We start from the raw sequence: 19,560 nt of genomic DNA on the forward strand, positions 1-19,560 counted from the left end.
AAAAACCGAGCACGTGGAGTCCCGTAGGAAGATCCATTCCACGTTTACAAAATTTCTTAGAGCACTTCATGGATAGAATACGTACAAAACCTCGGCGTGGGCCAGCTTCTCTGCGTCTGTATGCGGGAAAAATGCGGCGGCCATCTTGGATCGTTCAAACACCCGTGGCGGTTCGATGCATCCTCCTGGTCGTCGAATAATTCCCCAGCCTCGAAATACAGAAATCCAGAGTTGCAAGTCGGGTGAAAAAATGTCGGGAAGCTCGAACGGCTGCTCGCGGGATCGAATTTACATGCGACTTTGGGTAGATATTAACCGAGGAATGAACTTACCCGACGCGGTGCAGTCCGTTCGGAAAGTTTCTCCCGCATGGCCTCGAGAAATCTCGTCATGGCTCCGTGGGGAGGCGACATTCGCTATGGGGCATCGTAAGAAAAAAATGCAGTGTAAAATATCGACCCGATCTCGCGAGTTGAATTTCCGTCTACGACCAGGGGTTAAGAAGTTATGGGCGAAGGAAGTCGGGCACTTCGGGGCAGGAGACTCGCGTTCGCTCGGCGTGACTGTACCCGAGACGCAGCAGCGAAGCCAACTGCCTGCGCGTACACTCGCGCGCGGCGGTACTCTCGCACCGCCGCGTCGCACCTCCTCTATCTCCCCAGGATCGCGGAATTCCGCGCGAGGGGTCCTTACGAACTTGTAGAGCATAAAAAGTTGGTCCAATTTGGTATACGCGGTTTCCCTCTGCGAGGCCCCGTCCAGGAGTTATCGATTTCCGAAGACGCACGCGGTGCACCGGAGCGCGCCACTTGGCGTCCCGCGACTGTACCGCGGGCCGAGAACCAATCGCGGCGCTCCTCGCGGCCACGAGCGGAGATAATCAAATGTGTGGCTGCGCGTTTAATCGCAGCCACCCACGGAAAGCCTTCCCGAAAATAGAAGGACTGATAAAAACGCTGCAAAAAAATATCGAGCCCCTGACTTCGATCCTTTTCGGTCATAGAATGGCGTTAAACTTTGCGTTTCACAGGAAAGGACGGTTCCCGAAAATCGTGGAAGAATCAGGATCGTAGCCAGGTCACCGGAGTGTACCGGAGTCTACTTGGAACGCCGCGTAGAGCCCCACGGTATCGGTACAGTCGCGTCAGCCCGCACTCTCCCCCAGTCTCCGGTAAATCCTAAATCGACCTCTCTAATCGCAAAATTAAGCGTGGGGCGTCATGAGAAACTTGTCGAGAAAAATAAGTTGACCCGATTTGGTGTATACACTGGGCCCGAACAACCCCAGGGTGAGGAGATATCTCCTTGCATAGGTGAATTTTCGGGCGTAGGCGACGAGTGGCGAGTCGCGCGAGTGTACCCGCGGACGCCGCCGGCAGCCACGAGCGCTGGCTCCGAGTACAGTCGGGCGCGAAAGCGCTGGAGACGGCGGATTTACGAGGGCGAAATTCGAGGGGCGGATCGCCGAATTGCGGGTGGCGGGTCATGGGAAACTTGTAGAGGAGAAAAAACTGGCCCGATTCGGTGTATATCTTATTCGTCTAAGGGCCCGGGATCGGGAGATATCGGGTCTAAAAGGGGGGCGCTGCGAGCGGGCCGCGCGCCATTGCTGGCGCGGACTGTACCAATGGACGCTACGGGAGCCGCGGCCGGCATCGGCTCAGTTGGCAGCAGAACGCACACCGAGCAGCACCACCATGGCCGATATCTCCAAGGACGAGCTCCGCAAGGAAATCGCCGGTAAGTGGGAATATCCTTCGATTTACCGCACCTGGGGGACTCGGGCTAGCGGAAAGGAGCTCCTCCCGAGGAGACGCGCAACTTTTTCGGGGCCGGCCTCTTAGGGATATAGGGGAAAAACTGGGGGTTTACTCTTGGAGCCGCGGGCCGAGGCTCGCTTAGCGCGCACGGCCCGATGGCGTGCCCAGCGCCGGCCATGTTACTCGGCCGTTCGCCCCCGATGCTGCCTTCCACGTATGTAGGGCCCAACGGGGCTCGCTTATCGAAATTCCGCCTCGGCCGAGAGGTGCGAATAATTATTTTCGAATTTAGTGCCAACCTGGCTCGAGCTCCAACTCGGCCCCGTTTCCCCATTATTCCAGCTTTCCCGGGAGCGTCCTTGTGCGGGACGTGTGTGACGCGTCCGCGCCGCGCGCGCCAGTCCGCCGTCTCGCTCGCTTGCGCGTTCGTGGAGTAACCTGCGCGTCGTACGTGGAAATTATTTACCGGGGCCCGCGGACCGCTCTGTTCTGGATTTCGTGGAAAGGGCCAATTTACGCCAAAGGAGGGGCGGGAGGATGAGACGTGGTCTCTCGATTTCCGAGACCTACGGCGACGCGTCGAGGCGCGTCAAGTGCGGACGCGGCGGGTTTCTCGGATTAATACCAGACGCGGCTAAGGCAAGGCGAAAGTGAGACGACGTAATGACCGATATAACTCGACCGATCGGTTTCTTCCTCGATTTGCCGCGCGTTAGTGGCGTGGTAATCAATTCTACCAGGCGGGATCGGCGGGGAGGTCCGCGCGGCGCTTCCAACCGAAATGCGTCGCGCGCGCCATCGCGATCTCGATAGCTTGACTCTTTGCTCGGTATGTACGGAAGATGCGACGGAATTTATCCCTTATTGAGGTTAGGTTCCGTTTTCGGGGTAGCGAGATGTAAGGAATCGTTAACTTTGAGGCTTACTGTCAGAATTCTACGAAACGGTCCGAAAACCGGGTGCGATCGACTGTACCGCTCGCCGCCATCTTGGACGCCATCTTGGATCGCAAGCGAACGCGGGAAACTGGAATCAGAACACGGCTGTGGAGTGCGGCAGGTGCGGTCACTGCACTGCACACATTTTCGCGGCAAACGAATGCGCGATCACGCACTCCTTCCGCTCTGAATTGTCCATGGCGAGCGCTCATGATCTAATCATTGTTATACGTAATTTTTAAACTTAAAATAGATTGGATTTGAAAAATGTCGCGAAATGGGACATTCTAATTGTTTATCGGAACGTTCAGATTTCAATTTGAGACATTCTGGACCGATTCATTCCAAACTTGTATTTTTTAACTAACTTTTCCAGATATTCTGTTATATGTAGTTCTTAAGCATGAGAGAAAATTGTAATTTGAAGAAAAACTTTTGATCGATTTACCGAGTATTAAAAATTAAATTTAATTAATAAATGAATTCGCAATTGTTACAGCCATCCTTAAGGATGCCGACCTCACAACCATGTCTGCCAAGAAAGTCAGGCAACAGATTGAAGCGAAACTGGACATAAACCTCTCAGAAAGGTAAGAAATGGAAGATGACGAATCGCTGCGCTTTGGGTACATATTTAATTGCCGTTGTAATTTCGTGAATACATGCCATTATCCTAATTATATGGGAAAGAACAGTTACGTGCAGACTCTTCCTATGTCTGTCAAGACATGTACGTTCTGTCGATACCCTTGGCCGTGCTATTGACCGTGCTAATGCCGTTTCTCCGGTATCTGTTTTGTCTTGAATTTTCCATAATGTGACCTTACGACCTTATCGGATGCAGAGCAGGCGCTCGTGTGACTAGAATGTCGCAGGAGTGAGTTTAACAGCTGCATCCAAGATCAAACGGAGAATCTCTGTGTGGCGACTAACACACCCCAAGTCGTCACCTCGTTCCTTCTCGGACAGTTTTCATGCAACCACTTATGGCGATATGAAAGTGGCATAACAACTTGCCCAAATAAAGAGGAAAAATAAATAACCCAAGGGATAGGTATCCAATGTGTTGCATTTCCTGTAGTTTAATCTTTTTTATTTATACAAATTATGGAATATAATAGCTATCCATATTTTCAGTCGCATACATTTAAATGACAATAATGGGAGGTTTTTCGATAAAAAAAGAATGAGTTATACCACTTTCATAATTATGGGCATTTAAAGGGAAATAGTAATTTAACCTGTAATTTTCTACGATTCCAGGAAGAAGGAGGTGGACGACTTAGTCATGGAAAGTCTGCAAGAAAAGCAGGACGGTGGCAAAAAGAAGAAGAAGGCTGCCAGCGAAGAGTCTGAAGACGGAGAGGAGGAGGAGGAGGAGGGTTCGGAAGAGGAGGAGGAAGAAGAGGAAAAGAAACCCGCCAAACGGAGTCCAGCCAAGAAGACAGCCACCAAGCGTAAAGGCTCGTCCGACGACGAAGAAAGCGCCAGCGACGACGACGCGAGCGATGAGGAGTACAGCCCCAAAAAGGCGAAGCCCGCCCCCAAGAAAGGTACAAATTAATACAGTTGAAGAAAAGATTCGGGCAGATCAACGCAACCTGAGATCTAAATGAACCCATTATCTCGGAAGAGGTCATTTCTAATCGCTAATGATAATTCCACAAATTGATTGGAATATATTTTTTAACATTTTAATGCCGAACTCTCCTCGAGATGAATTTCTGGCCCTTGGTTCTAGATATTGCTCAAATACCCTATCGAGGCTACATTTCCTTGCGATTTATTAGGCGTACTCCAGTGGGTATAATTTTTGTTTTCTTTTCAGAAGCAAATCAAGCCAGCTCCAAGATTGTTTAAGTTTAACGTACCTTTAATGGCAAAGTGGATCTTTAGTTGTGCCGCAGTCGATGCGTCGTTTAATTTGTGAACACCACGTGTGGTGCGGGCTTTTCTAACAGTGTACAATTTTTGCATTAAACTTGATGTTAATGTACTTTTGGGAGGACAGTGATTAGAAATAACCATACTGTGATGTTCGGCCTGTTTCGCCGAGTTCGATTTAATCTTACCTGTCGATAACTCCAGATTGGGTGGTTTTAATCGCCTTAATTTGTTAATGTTGTACCTTTCAGGCAAGCCCAATAAGAAGGGCAAAAAGAAGGGCAGCGACAGCGACAGTGACGAGGAGTGGGGAAAAATTAAGAAGTCCGGAGGGTCCGGCAAAAAAGGTGCCGGCAAAGGTAAAGGTGGTGGTTACACGCGTGCCATCCTCCTGTCGCCGGAACTCGCCTCCGTTGTTGGTGCGGAACGTATGGCCCGACACGAGGTCGTCAAGAAGGTGTGGAGTATCATTAAGGAGAGGAATCTCTACGTAAGTGTCTTCGTAACAGTCCTACGTAAAGAAAGTTCTCTTCACCGAGAGCCGAAATAATTAAGGAAAATTGCATCGCCGGATCTCATGACCACGTTCATGTCGGGCGATTTCAAATAATTAGGTACACTCTCGGTTTGAAGAAAAGTTTGATAAACGAGATTCACTCGTGAATGATTTTGTATTAACTCGAGTACGTACTTTCAGGATCCCAAGAACAAGCAATTCGCAATCTGCGATGACGAGCTGATGAAGGTCATCGGCGTGAAACGCTTCAGGACCTTCGGTATGATGAAGTACCTCAAGAACCACTTCGTAAACTAAGTCGTCCCCAGAGCCCCCCCGCAGATCTCCGACAGATAATAAACACTGTATAACATGTTCCGCATGGCAACGCGCATCTTTCCATCTCGTACACGTAGGCCCCAAACACGTACACAGAGACATTACATGAGCGCGCGTGACATACACTATGCAATGACATGAATGAAAGCATACACGTACATATATATACACACATATATATATACATAACATACGTGCAACACAGCTCTCACGAGTTAAGACTTCAGCTACGTCTCTGTGCAAATCGAGGCCTGGCATTTCATCGACTTCCATTCTAAGTCTCCCAACTGGGAGACTCGTTTGCTCTGCGTGTATCACCTTCCGCGGAGGCGTTCAATTTCTTAATTTATGGGCATTATTACCGAAACTTGCGTAGCGGAACGGTAAACATTTCTGCCGGGCAGGGAAGTTAATAGATGGCCGCGCGATTTTGCGAGACGAAGGAGAAATTGCGAGAAAATTGTGAGAAACCATTCCTTGAGGAGCCTCGACCGGGCGAGCAGGCTCTGCCGAAGACTCTCGTCGGGCCTCGATTTGCGTGGATGCAGATTACGTTGGCCAATAGTCAGTAAGCCGTTTTTACGTTGTCAAATTATTCCGAGGTGTGTAACCCAATACCGTCTTATCGTTTTGAGCCGCGACGGTCTCTACGGACTTCTGTAATTTACCCAACGATTGGCTTTTATTAACGTGTAATGGCGACTCTCTGTGCGGCGATGATGCTCGTGGAAAGGTGCCCCTTGTCGAGGTACACCGACCCTACTAATACGCGGGGACGTGCTGTCGGATTGGTCGTCTCTTTGTACATTTGACGCCGGGATTCCTTGGGCGAGAGGGAACTTCGATTTTTAATCATTGACCTTAAGGATGTTCAAGCCTGTGAGGTCACCGATCGGGCCCCCCCGACGTGCGACACGACACAATTCTTATGGTTGGCTTAGTTTACAAGGATCACTTGGTATGCGTACTGAAGCTGTTTCATTAAATTCAATGTGCAAACGGTGTACCAAGATGGGGCGTTACGCGCTTCTCGAGCGCACTGTATCGAGTCGATTTACCATCGCTCTTCCTAATTGTTTGATCAATTCGTGTTTCTAGTAGGCGTACCGAATGATCGGTGTAAACTAAGCCATTGACACACGTCCAACTGGCAATCGATCTCGGGCCTCTTAAGGCGGTATCAAAGTGGCATCCGAGGTAATCAATTGTTCATGAAATTTCACCTAATTCGACGTACCGAATTACTCGAGATTTTATTCCGCTAACCCGGAGACCCTAAAGAAGGCCCCGACAGTCATGAGATTTCATGTTTGATAAAAAAAAAGAAAGTAAATAAATAAAATGTCTATAAACCGATTTGTAAAAAATGAAATTTCATTTATGTTAAAACCTTCCTTAGGGCCTCCACGGTCGGGTAAAACGTCAAACGTTTCGGTACACCCAGCTTGTAGAAGAGGTTCATTAATGAGACCTCTGGACATCGTTTTCATATCGCCTTATGATAAAGGAATATGAAAATGGTATCCGAAGGTGTTTTTGTTTACGGGGCTTTTCTTCAAACCGAGGGTACCGAAAATCGTTTTAAATTTCACCACGTGAATATGGAGGCTCGGAGAAAGGTTCTGACACCCATGAGACTTCATTCCTTTTGAATTTGTGTTAATAAGCATTTAAACATTTTTTTTTTTTGTTATCAAATCTGAAATTTCAAGGGTGTCGGGACCTTCCTCCGCGCCTCCACCCTCACGTGGCGAGATGTCAGACAATACGGTACACCCGGTTTGCATAAATATGTTTCATAAATGATTTAACGTCCTCGGATGCGACTTTCGTGTCGCCTTAACATGGAAGTGAGGAAAAGCGGGAAATGTACGGCGAGGAAGGTCCTTTTAAATATATGCCGTAACGCGTTTTCACGATCGGTACCGCTTCAAGCCGTCGCCATCCACGTGCCTTTCGGTTTCTCCTTTCCATTGATCAGTAAGAGAGAGAGAAAAAGAAAAAAGAAGAAAGGTAAATCCCTCTTCGTGAACGTCGACGAGGAGAGACCCGAAACGGAAGACCGAGGGAAATTGAAATGCATAACATAAATAGGCAGGCACGGATTAACGAAAGGAAATCAACATCTTGTACCTCTTCTGTATAATAGTTACATTATACACGGAAATTAATTACTAAGCGAAGTTTAATTGTATTAACGTGTAATTACTAAATATCGTCGTAATTGTAGGTTTTTTTTTGGTGTAAAAAAAATTGACCTAACTCGTAAGACTTAAGGCGTAATGCGTATAATGTATTCAGCGAAAAAGAGCGGTACGACGTGGGTTGGTCGTATTTAAGTCAAGTGTGCGGATCGAGCGTTCGAGTTAGAGTATAATAAGCGTTAGGGTTCACGAGGTCGAGGTGCGGAGGTCTCGATATATCTGCATCGATATATCGGCCCGATCTGCCGGTCGGTCCGCGCCTCGATGTGTGGAGAAACTTGTGTATTTTGAATATAAATTAATTAACGCTGGCCTAAGGTATATGTCGTATGGAAGCCAAAAGGGGCGAGGAGAGACTAAAGAACTAATACCATTACCGGACACTGTCAGCGGTTTCGGACACGTGAGACACCCGCTATTAAACGCGATATGGACATTTTATGATTACACGAAAGAGTGACGAGTAATATTCTTTTTGAAAGATACCGGATTAACTCCATACGCACCGCGATGTCTCGTATGTGTACTTGGAAGAAGAACTTGTCTGATTAAAAATATTGCTTTCATATATATATTTTTTTTATTATTTTTTTTTTATTTTTGAGACACCTCGCATATGCTGATAAAGAATTTCATTTATTGAATGAAAATAATCGAACAATGTTCATTTAGATCGAATAACGATTTCGGACGAAAATTTGATTTGTCATACTGATCATATTCTGGTGATTCGATAATCCTGATTATTGATATTTTCGAGGGGGTATGGCTTATTGATAACACCCCTTGTCAACGTCTTTAACTCTGAACACGGAGCCGTTTCGACGTATGGGCGAAATTCGTCTGACCGTGCAGGCAATATTGGACCTAATGTCGGGCGCTCTTAGTAGCCAAATGGCTAAGCCGATGATCCGATTAGAGGGCAGGTTCGTTTCTTCGATCTCGTGTACCTGGAGGAATTGTTACAGGTGCTCCAACTCGTCCTCCGCGAAGGAAAGGATGTGCTGTTTGTCGTCCCGTCTTCCTCGCAAACCGTAGATGAACGTCAGCAGCTTCTTCGTGTTCGTCCCGTTGTCTCTTCTCGTCTGGACCTCTTCATTTTTTGGAGGCACCACTTGGACGTAGACGCCACTACGGAAGTGCGACTTGTTCGTCTGGGTACTCGTTGTCGCGGATCGGCAGATCGTAGCCTAGAAAAAAACGAAAAATTATTTACAAATCCCTTTTAATCATCGTTAACGCCGGGTGACGGAGTCACCTATGTCCTTGTATCGACATTTTTTAATGGCTTCTATTTTGATCCGCCCATACTCTACGTAGCGCCTTACTATACAGTTTTATCGCAACCAAAGGATTTGCTTATCAATTGTACGATTTGCTTATAAATTGTACGATCTGCTTATAAGTCGTACGTTTATAAACAAATAGCTAATGTCGGATGGCTAATGCTTGTTTTTCACGTTTTCTCGGATTATTCTTCGCTTGGAATATGAATTTGGTTAAAAAAAAAAGGGTAATATCTGGAAGTTTATTATGGTATATATTTTCTTGGCTTGAATAGAAAATTGGATTGAATAGTTAGGAATTTAATTAAATTAAATTTGATTTTTTCTCGGCTCACCAGTTGCAAAGCTCGTCTCCTGTATTCCCAGATACTAAAAGTGTAATTCTTATCGATGTTGGAAGGCAAAGGGTGGAGGTCCGTTTGCACCCCCTGGTCGTTGTGAACTTTTAATCGAGGGCCTTGTTCCATTATCCTGGGACAAAAGTCACACGAGATCATTTATCGTCAATGTTTATTCTTCAGAACTTACTCCTCATTTTGGCCCATTGCCGAGATCTCTTCGTACAGCTGGAACAAGTGCACGTACTCGGGATTATTGCGAACAAAGTCCAGGGCTTCGTACGCGTATCTAAAAAGATAATAAAATTAGGATTACCCTGAATCGCCCTGCGGAGTGATAAAGTAAAAACATTTATGGGGGAATAATGAAAAAAAAAAACATTGGAAGAAGCGAGCTTCTCTGGGAGCACGATAAGATGGGACGTTCAATATTTACGTTTATTTTTTTTATTCTATTTATTTTTTTTTTTTGGTCTATGGAAAGTTTGCATACCTTGCCGGATCTCTGCCGAATCTTCTCGCGGCTTTTATTGAGCTGAAGGCAAAGTATTTCCCTCCACATTTTGCCACCCCGATATTCGGGTTTCCCGGGATAAGGACTCCTCTCCCGACTGCCAAGGACCAAGCACAGAACCCTAAAAACTACGATTTATCAGTGAATCGAGGATTATTTTTTAATAAGGAAAATGCTAGACTACTAAATGGGATTGAAAAGCTTAAAATGGCGCAAAGTATCCGGACAAGGGGAAATCTTTTCGAATACTCGGCTGCAATTCTTGCATCGACCGTGCAGCTGCTCGAGTCGTAAAAACTTCCGGTACGAGGCCAATAACACTTAAATTGCGAAAAGAGTTAATGGTTTCTTTCGGCTCGAAGTGTCCTTGGAGTTTCTTTTTGCTATTTCTCTTTTTCTTTTTTTCAAGGAAACGGGAAGAAAGCACCGTAAATGCAACCGGAGTCTCGAACAATGCGCCGCGCACGATTGTCATAAACGTTTCGCTTCAATGTCCTTGTTAATTAAATTGAAAATTTCATTCGAAGATTATATAGTTATGGGTATTTTATCGGGGGTTTTCAGTGGTGATTTTTATCCCGGTGATTCTGGGGACAATTTGCGGGGGGTACCTCCAAATTAATCTTGTCGAAATCCTTGGTGACGTTGGGGTAGAAAATGGAGCATTCCCCGCATTCCGCTGAAATTGAGCACGTTAATCCCTGGGAACTATCTCGGAAATGTTTAATTTAACGCCGATTCCGCATTGTATCGGTCTCGTGGGCATTACTTATCGATTTGCCAATGAGGAGCTCCAGTCTCTCGGCATCTGACAAAACTTCGCCGCCCTTAAGCAGATCCTCTAGGCGCGCTTCGTCGTATACATTGACGTGCTGAAATGCAAATTATCGAGAAATTATTCCCCCACGATACCGGCCCATTACGAGATCGAAATTTCCGGTACGAAGAACCGAACGCAGGGGAACGTATTTTCTGAAGAATTTTTCATGACAATAAGATCGACCGGCCATTTCTGAAGTTAATATTTTCAGGGGGGTACTTGTCTCTTGAAATTATCGAAAGCAAGGCCTGGGGTCATTTCATGGGGGGAATAGGTTGGGAAAAAAGAAAAGAGGAATACATTCGGCAATTTTACGACCGCCTTCACCTTTACGGTTAAACTCTGCAGCTGCCAGAGGAAGTTGTTAATGTGGCTCAAGACGATCACCTCGTCTTGCAGACTCATCCAAATGTCGGCAAGGTCTATGAACTGGGGCTGCAAGTGCAAATGGTCGAAGGGAATAATTATATTCCAGCCGGGGGGAATTAATTAGTCGTTTTGGAAGGACTCACGTAAACTTGCGTGGTCGGGATAGCCGTTCGATGTCGCACGGTGTCGTGGAGCTTAAAAAGTCGACCCTGAAGTCGTTCCATGAGACCCTCGACCTCGTTCTCGCAAAATTCCACGTCGGTCAGGAGTTTCCTTAAAAAGAGAAAAATCTCCCAGCTAGAATGTCCTCCAGAAATTGCTCCTGCCTATGATCGTCTTTTGCAGTTTCTTATTGTTTTTCTCGCATCCGCGAAAAAAGAATCCTGGAAAATGTGTACCTCACTGATATATGGTTAATTGAGAGTTTAAGGAAAAATTAATTCCTCGAATGTTTCATTTTTCCTTAATGTTTAGCCTTTAGAAAGGACGCTGTTTCAAATGCGCTTTGTGGATGACGTTTTCTCTCCGGGGCGTGTCTTTAATTTTTCAAATATATTCACGTATGATTTCTTTATACATTATTGTATGCTTGTATTTATTTTTAACGTCCATTTATTATCCAGGCACCTGATGTAAATCTCCTGTTGACGGCTCGCAGCGAGCATTTCAATAGCCCAGTCGACGTCTTCCTGACATACTCGGGATGGAAACTTCGGACGGCAAACCTCGTCATCGTCGTCGTCTGGTGGAATTGACATCGTGTTCTCCACAGCTGCCGTGAATTTGTACACCTTCTTCATCAACTTCTCCAGCAGCTCCAGGATCGAATTTCGAGTCCTGGAGACCGCCTGCTGCAGGATACTGGGCACTGCACATTACTTCGGGTGAGAGCATTTATAGCCTCGCTTATAAGAGATTAATTACAATAAATTAAATGTTAAAAGTATTCCCAAAGTGTATACCTTCGCTACGTAAGATTCGAATAACGTAAATAAAAATAGAATATTAATATGACATGCAAACCTCGGAAATTGTCCAGGGAAATGATTACACGTGGGTACTGAACTTACAGCGTTCGTTTATCAGATATGTATGAAGGAAATTCTTATATCACGAAACTCGGTAAAAGATGTTAATAAATTACAATGTATTTATTAACAGCGCAGAAAAGGGAGAGAATTTTTGCTCACAGTCGTCGATCCCTTCGCCACCTCGTTGACAATCCCTGTTAAAAAGTCGTATACCGGAGACTATGCACATCAACTCCATCAATTGTTCCTCTTTTTCACGTTTTGGCAAATTGACGTAACGTGTCAGCTCCGATGGGAGATAGACACTTTGCAAGGAAAGGGCGACTTCCCTGAAAATACAAATCCTCGAAATAAACGTGTAATTCCACGATTATGATTTTGGGAAATCGCGCAGGAATATGTTGGTACACTTGCGTTGGAATAATTTTTTTTTTTTAATTTATAAAGTGTGTAAATTAAATGTGAGAATATTTTTTAAACGTACATGTGAAGTGTTTCAGGGATACAGAGATTATTTGAAGCTTTACCTCAGGACTGCAGGAACGGTTGGATTTCCGAGGCCACTAAGCAGAGTGATAACGACCAGCATCTTTTGATAAAGCCTTTCGACATCGCGGTCGGTAGATAATCTTTCGGTCTCGCAGATTTCCAAGATGAGGGGTCCAGTTTTCTTGTGCAGAGAAAGTCTGTGCCTTTTGATGACTTCATCTGCTCGGAAGAAAGCTCGTCTTTCAGCGAGGATTTATCAGGTGCCTTATCACCGTTAATGCTCACCTCTGCTATTATAGTGCTTCGCGAAGTACAACTGGATCCTTAATGTCACTAGACTTGGCCTTTGCTGGTCTAAAAGCTTCTCCGTCACTACTTCGACGATTTTAGCCGAGTCGACGTCGTCCTCGGGGTGCACATGATAAACCGGGCTCAAATTGCACAGATTAAGCTGATAACGAATCTCGATATATTTAACTAAATTGACGTATCAAATTAATATAAATTATGTTAAGTATCTGGAATTTTACCAGAAAGGATATCAAATCACTTGGCACGTTGACTTCCCTCTCTTCGCAGAAATTCCCGATCTTCCGAACCATGTTCTTTTTCAAAAGGTCCATTTTTAATTGACAAGCCCAGAATCAGTCCTGCCGAAACGTCAACGCTGCTTTGGCCGCATTAACTGTCAAATTCAAAGCCGAGTTGAACTTCGTGCGCGATAAGTTTGGTCGATATGCTCCTGGATACGTAATAATTGTCGCGTGTACAGAGTTATTGTCCCGGCAATTTCGTCCGCCCCACTGAAAGCTGGCAATTTGCATCGGGATATACGACCAACCGATTCAAAGAAGGCCTCGATATTCGCAACCCTCGGTATACATAAAACTCCCGAATTATTATGCGTAAACTGTCAAAACCCTTTTTAGATCGAGTCGTGACCGGCGCGTGGTTTGAAATTTCGCGCGTAGGCTCGCAGGGGCGTTCGGCCGAGCTCGGGCGTCCTCGGGCGTCTTCGGGTCGGCGGGATAGGGGGCGCGGCCGACTTCACGCTGGTCGCGACGGTCCGTTGTTCCGCGCAGCCAGTCGGGCTGGGACGTCTGATCGGAGTGGGTGTCGGTTCGTTCGAGTGGTCGCGACCGAGAGAGCGAGAGAGAGGGACGAGGGGACAATTGCCGTAAGCATGCTCGCGTGAGACGGCGAATCGAAGCGCAGCGCGAAACATGGCCAGTGATATTTGGTGGTGGGCCCACGCGCGGCCAGTCAGGTGCGCCGCCGGCCAGGTGCAGTGGAAATCGGTGCTCCTATTGGTGCTCCTCGTCGCGATTGCCGTCGTACCTGCCGCACGAGCAGCTCGTCAAGGTAAGCCACGGCTCTGACAGCTCGAACAACGCCATCGATTCACGCCACTAGCGAGATATCGAAACCACGAGACGGTTCGCGCGCTCTCCCCCCACGCTCGTTTTTCTAACCTAACCTTGACTCCCAGCATATATTTTTCCAAGCACTCTACCCGTTTTTTCTTTTTTTTTTTTCTTCTTTCAATCCTTCCCGGTAACTAATTCACCTTTCACGTAAAATTAGTTATTTCCTAAAGGCGCATTTAAATATTAACGAAATTCGGATGGCGAACGTTTCGACCTGTAGCTACCTTGGCCCACGTGGGTAGAGGTTAGGTCTGTATATGTATATATGCATATGTATACTTTTTAATAATTATATAAGGGATAGGATTTTCCACGGGGGGTGTGACGCACATAATGTGCGTGTTTATGGAATTAACCAGTTTTGAAGGAAATATTCAAAATCGAACCGTGAGTCATGCCGAACCACGTGGACAGGACTCGGAATGGGTTCTTAGGTTCCTTTTCTTTTCTTTTTTTTTTCTTTATCATTCGAACGGTTTCTACCTTGAACGTTCGTTACCGTAGGTTGTAGAGGTACTTTCTCTGGGGGGAATAATTTACTTGGTAATTACGACGGCGTATTTCAAGGGGAAAAAAAGTAATCAAGTGCTGAAACGGTAGTTAGGTATGAATCACCGTGAAACATACGGAAAGGTTATTTCGGAAGGTTATTCGTAAGTTTATTGTCTCTTTGTTTTGATAGCTCTACCATTCTCAGGCGTTTTATTTATCAACATTTTAATTATCAAGTGGAATATAAATCAACATAAAAGCCAGGAAGAATAATTTTGGATAGGTTGTTTACGATATCATTGTCCTTTGTCTTTTTTTTATTGTCAGTGTCCAGTCTTAGGCACTTTATTTTAGTGCAGATTTTCGGCCGATCGTATTATTATTAACGCGAAAATGCATTTCTTTCCCTTCCGCGGAAACGTGGGAGCGTTCCACGCCAAGTACGCCGGACATGCACTGCAATTGCATCCTAATTGCGTTTTACCTACTTAAGCAAATAACGACGCTTCCCACTCGAAGGTTTATCCGATTACCGGGCGTAATGTCGTGAAAGTTGCACCTGTACCTCTTCATTTATATACGATTAAATGATGACAATTGAATTAAGAAAATCAGATCGTTCAAAACGATTGAATTAGGAAAATCAGATCGTTACACTTTGGCCATTTATTCCTGCCGAGAAGAAACATCCGGACCAATATTCCTAATGTTGAATCATCTCAAAAGTGTTTCGACAACTCTATCGTTAAATTATCCCGAAAAGGGCGCACTAGATTTACGGGGAAAATCCAGCAAAAAAAAAAAAGGTCCCAGAGGACACGAATTATCGTCACAGTTCGAATGCCGAATGAAGCGCATCATGGGATGCACCGTCGATGCAATTAGGGGACGTAACGAGGGGGGAACGTCGTTAATGCCGAACGATGTATGAAGGGTCGAGGAGGGTAAGTGCAATAAATCGGGCCAGGGGGAGGAAATATCGATTAAAATCGCGGAAAAAGCCGGCTTTTAAAAAATATCGGTTCGCCGGCGTGGTTGGTGGTAATGCTTCGGTTTTTTTTCCCCCTCCACCTCTCTTCCTATTTTTTCCCCCCGTTTTGCTGCGTTTTTCTATGCGAGCCGTGTGATTGAAATTGCATTAAAAAACATGCCCGGGGGGCTTTTAATCGGCCTCGGGTGGCCGCGTTACTTTGAACGAATTTTTCGCGTTTTCGATTGCTCGGGATGGTTGACATTTTTTTTTTTCATTTTATTTTCCTTCTTTTTTTTCCTCCCGATTAACTCGAGGTTGCGACCCAAGAGGTGCTTCTCATCTCGCTCTTTATCTTTCCCCGGAAGTGAGCCTCGAAGATGATGTGCTGATGCGAAATTCGATTTTTTTTTCATTATTTATTTTATTTTTATGCGAATTAAAGGTGAACGCATTTTTTTTCGTCGTTCCTCCACCGAGCTTCGATTTTCCATTTGCAATCTCTTTTTTCTTGCTTTTGTTTTTTTGGGAGATGTGTTAGATTTTTTTTCTGACGGTCTAAGTGTACTCGCGAGAATTTTTATTTGGATTCAACGATCAGGGGTGGTCTTTTCCATTTTATTCCTAGATGCCAACGAATCTGTATGATTCCACCCCGGTTTCGAATTGCAGGAATAATAGTGCCCTAGGACACGAACTTGTGATAAAGTGCCGCGCCATTATCATAAATTCGATCCACCGTCCCTGATACCGCGTTTCTCGACGACTTGGCCTCGTCGTTTTATCGGGTCGTTTCAAAATATAATTATCGTCCCTCGGTCAGTCATGCTTTATCACGGCCACGTATAATTAAGCTTCGGAAGAGTCATCCGGAGTATCGGGGAGAAATTACTGCAATGTAGCAATTTCGTCGAGTATTATCTTTAATGTAGTCACTCTCTTAACTGGATGGACGTTGACAAATTTCTGGAAGAATTTAAATCACCGGTTGGAAAAAGGAGTACGGGTGAATTTACGCGAAAGATGGAAAAATTAACTGGGAGTTTCATTTAAAAGTACGTGCCGTGCGTTTTCCAGGAAAGAAAAAAAAAAAGAAAAAAAGAAAATTGTTAATTACTTCCTGGTAATTGAATTTTTTTAAGGGGTCCATCATTAAGGTTTATGTATGATGATTCGATTTACGAGGCTTCTGGTATTGCAAATGATCGTTAACGCAAGGGAAGAGACGTGGGATCGAATTATATCGATTGATCGTACTTAAGGGATGTCGAAGGTGGGATCGATCGATCGGATCGATCGTCGATCGAACGGCTCGCCGCGTTCGCCTTCTTGACGCACGGTCGATGAGGCAACATCCGGCATTGGAAAATCGATCGATCGTACGTGACGATCGATCCGGTCTACGTGGACATTTTTCTAAATCGAGGGCCAATTTTCGAGAATGCTCTTTTAAGCGGAAATCCTGCTACGAGGAGGCCCCAGGAAATTCCTACTTTTGCGAATGTTAACCCTTTGGCACTCGAGAGGGTGACTCTGATTGTCAATGACCACGTGGTCCGATGGTTCACCATTAAAAAAAAAAAAAAATCCTACGCACCTGCCATTTATTCCAGACCGTTTCCCAGTTTCTCCGCGGTATTTTTTTTATTGTTCTCCCTCGTCCCAGAGAGTTACGCCTCCCATCTGTCGATATACATTTTTCCCCCGTTTTCTTTTTTTTTTTCTTTTTTCCTTTTTTTCATGCTCATCGACGTCGGGGGTCGTCGAACACGAAGAGTCACCCACTTCCGGTGCTCGATGACTCGTTAACGCTCGCCTCGACCCATGACCGATTAATAAGAAGCCTCTTCCCTTTCCCCCCCCGTGATAAATACATTTCGCCGATATTACCGGAGGCCATAGTTCGGCCCGTCTCTCTTATGGCCGGAGGTCCCATGTAGGTTTATATGGGTTCATGTCGGTTTATGTCGGTCTATATCGGCTTATATCGGTTTATATCGGCTTATATCGGTTTATATCGGCTTATATCGGTCCATAAGGCGCCCCATTGTCCGCCAGTGGGTAAACCCTATTCCGGACGTTCGATAGCAGGAAGTTTCTCGGCTAAGTGTCACTCCTAATGGCGATACTCTCGAATTACGTCCCGATATTGTCCTTAAGTACCTCCCTGCTCGTTTCCCCCTAAATCCCCGTAAAAATGACGCTAATTAACGCGTTGTCCAAAAAAAAAAAAAAAAAATACCAACTAATCTTCACCGATCTATGCATATTATTTCTTTATCATTTATTCGCCAAGGGTGAGCACATATCCTCGTGGTTGGATATGATGGTTCTTGGGTGAAGTAATCTCTGCCATGGGGTGGAATTAAAATGGTTTAATTAGATTTAGGGATGTAAGGATGTTTCTGTATTTTTTTTTCTTTTCTTTTTCTCTTGTGGAGGAGAAAGGACTTGGAGTTGGTGTAGGTAGTTTTAGTTAATTTCAGTTATTTTCATTTAATTATGATTTTAGTATCATAGACTCGAACGGTTCCGGGTAAAATAAGACGTCCCCCGGTCCGTTCATTCAAACGCGAATTTCGGGGATTTATTTATTTTTTTTCTTTCTTTTTCACGACATGAAAATGACTTTTTCGCGAGATAGAAAATTGAAGATCGAGCGGAAGGGAAAACTTCGGACGGTGGAAACGTAATCGTACGTGGTGCCGTACCATTTTTTCATGAAAGTTACGTGGAAGATGAAGGGAAGATAAAAGATCAGATGAAAAGTGAAGAGAATGAGATAAGAAATATTTTCTCGGCCATCGGTCACGGGTGTTCCTTTTCCGGGATTTTTGGAAGGACCGCCAGGGTCGCAGGATATTAGGGATTCGGGATTGCAGGCGCGTACTTATCCTAGGAATCTAGTCGTCTCCACGAGTATCCGATCAGCTGATCGCCGTGAGTACGTGGGATGGAATTCGGAAGTGGCCGGAATCCATTCGTCATTGCTCGCGGTAATACGGCGCCTAGAAGACTAGTCATCGGTCTGACTAAACCACGAGAGGGCATCTTTCATTTGCGCAACATCCTATGTGTCGCACGTACTTCCCGGTAATCCCCCGTATGTCGGTTAGGACGCAAATTGGATTTTTCATTGACGACTCGCAAGACCCGTCGACGCGGTATGCAAATTCGGAATCAGAAACTCGTTCTTATACGGCGCATCGCCGGAGGCGTGACACTCGTGTAATCCACGTATGTCGATGTACACACCCGTATTAAGCGAGAAAGTTTGCGCTCGTTAGTTTCACGGTTTGCGTGTAAGAAAATTGCGAAAAAAAAAGAAGAAAGAACATCTGCAAGTTCCCTTCGCTCGAAGGAATTGCATTTTTTTCTTTTTTTTTTTTTTTTTAGAGAGAGATCAATCGAATGCAATCGATCGGACGATTATCGTTAAATCAACCGAATTTTCATTTTTTCTTAGGGTTTGATAACGGAGGTTGGGGAAATTATGAAAAGCTCGTTGTTTGGCCGAAAAACCCGGGTAATGTAATGGGCCGAGGAGGCGCGGTGACAATTGCATTTCGCGACAATCTCGGGGTTTATACGAAGTGCAGTTGCACGACTTGCTAGTAGTTAAATGAGGGCACGTGCACTAGTACCGGCACGTACCTTACCCGGGGAAACTCTGTAAAGTGCATGTAGGCTTACATAACCGGGTACCAAGTCTAATCCGGTGGTATTTTCCATCTTACGCAGCTACATATGCATCGGGCGATATCTCGCCATTTACATGGCGATTTTCTCATTAGTACCTATGTGTCGCAATCAAAGCGCAGGTAATCCCGGGGCTAATTATAGCGGCCCCCCTTCTCTTGTCATTCCTTGATAGTGAACTTTCTTTTAAAAAGTTTACCCTCCTCCATTGATTATATTTAACGGGCTGATATGCAAAACTCGACAAATTTTCTATAATTTAACGCCCCCGCTCTTATTTATCCTATGCGAGATTGCACAGGTGCATTCGTCAATTGTATTTAACGACGATTAAAAATGTGGAATTACCATGTCTTTAATATTAGTAAAGATAATATCTCCGAGGAAAAAGAATTCTTTGCACTCGATGGGAGTGCTCGATATTTTTCTTGCGAAGGTAATTTTAATTGGAAAAAAAAAAAAAAAATTGCAAATACGTTATATCACGTTACTTAAGTCGGATGA

At 45.1% G+C, this 19,560-nt stretch overlaps 3 protein-coding genes across 3 annotated transcripts in view; 2 read left to right on the top strand and 1 right to left on the bottom strand.

Moving 5' to 3' along the window:
* The first annotated feature begins 1,643 nt into the window (after positions 1-1,643).
* LOC105700277 (nucleolin 1) lies at positions 1,644-8,075 on the top strand. Its single transcript, XM_012425964.1, has 5 exons — positions 1,644-1,740; positions 3,198-3,288; positions 3,962-4,251; positions 4,834-5,072; positions 5,280-8,075. The coding sequence occupies exons 1-5, from the start codon at positions 1,698-1,700 to the stop codon at positions 5,394-5,396; spliced, it is 780 nt and encodes a 259-aa protein (XP_012281387.1). The 5' UTR covers positions 1,644-1,697; the 3' UTR covers positions 5,397-8,075.
* Positions 8,076-8,229: 154 nt separating this feature from the next.
* LOC105700279 (cilia- and flagella-associated protein 206) lies at positions 8,230-13,978 on the bottom strand. The gene is made up of 14 exons (XM_012425968.2): positions 13,807-13,978; positions 12,999-13,153; positions 12,754-12,919; positions 12,507-12,687; positions 12,139-12,308; positions 11,576-11,816; positions 11,092-11,221; positions 10,907-11,014; positions 10,529-10,631; positions 10,371-10,438; positions 9,739-9,887; positions 9,436-9,534; positions 9,243-9,378; positions 8,230-8,811 (listed from the first exon to the last, which is right to left on the bottom strand). The coding sequence occupies exons 2-14, from the start codon at positions 13,089-13,091 to the stop codon at positions 8,584-8,586; spliced, it is 1,872 nt and encodes a 623-aa protein (XP_012281391.1). The 5' UTR covers positions 13,092-13,153; positions 13,807-13,978; the 3' UTR covers positions 8,230-8,583.
* LOC111674366 (disintegrin and metalloproteinase domain-containing protein 33-like) overlaps positions 13,559-19,560 on the top strand; it is a gene marked incomplete at its 3' end in the record, with an annotated part of 54,103 nt that continues 48,101 nt past the window's right edge. The window contains exon 1 of the mRNA XM_023434511.1: positions 13,559-13,830. Within this exon, the coding sequence (XP_023290279.1) occupies positions 13,692-13,830 (139 nt within the window). The remainder of the gene's footprint in view (positions 13,831-19,560) is intronic.

Source organism: Orussus abietinus, unplaced genomic scaffold (genome assembly GCF_000612105.2).
Source record: "Orussus abietinus isolate OABI.00-Male unplaced genomic scaffold, Oabi_2.0 scaffold18, whole genome shotgun sequence".
Lineage (NCBI taxonomy): Eukaryota > Metazoa > Arthropoda > Insecta > Hymenoptera > Orussidae > Orussus > Orussus abietinus.

What these genes read in the sequence shown, in the direction of transcription:
- LOC105700277 (XM_012425964.1), top strand. Translation starts at nt 1,698, where the DNA reads ATGGCCGATATCTCCAAGGACGAGCTCCGCAAGGAAATCGCCG. An exon ending in GCTCCGCAAGGAAATCGCCG is followed by an intron (nt 1,741 to 3,197) that starts GTAAGTGGGAAT and finishes CAATTGTTACAG; the next exon opens with CCATCCTTAAGGATGCCGAC. An exon ending in GACATAAACCTCTCAGAAAG is followed by an intron (nt 3,289 to 3,961) that starts GTAAGAAATGGA and finishes CTACGATTCCAG; the next exon opens with GAAGAAGGAGGTGGACGACT.
- LOC105700279 (XM_012425968.2), bottom strand. Translation starts at nt 13,091, where the DNA reads ATGGACCTTTTGAAAAAGAACATGGTTCGGAAGATCGGGAATTTCTGC. An exon ending in GAAGCACTATAATAGCAGAG is followed by an intron (nt 12,688 to 12,753) that starts GTGAGCATTAAC and finishes TCTTCCGAGCAG; the next exon opens with ATGAAGTCATCAAAAGGCAC. An exon ending in CCTCATTGGCAAATCGATAA is followed by an intron (nt 10,439 to 10,528) that starts GTAATGCCCACG and finishes GCTCAATTTCAG; the next exon opens with CGGAATGCGGGGAATGCTCC.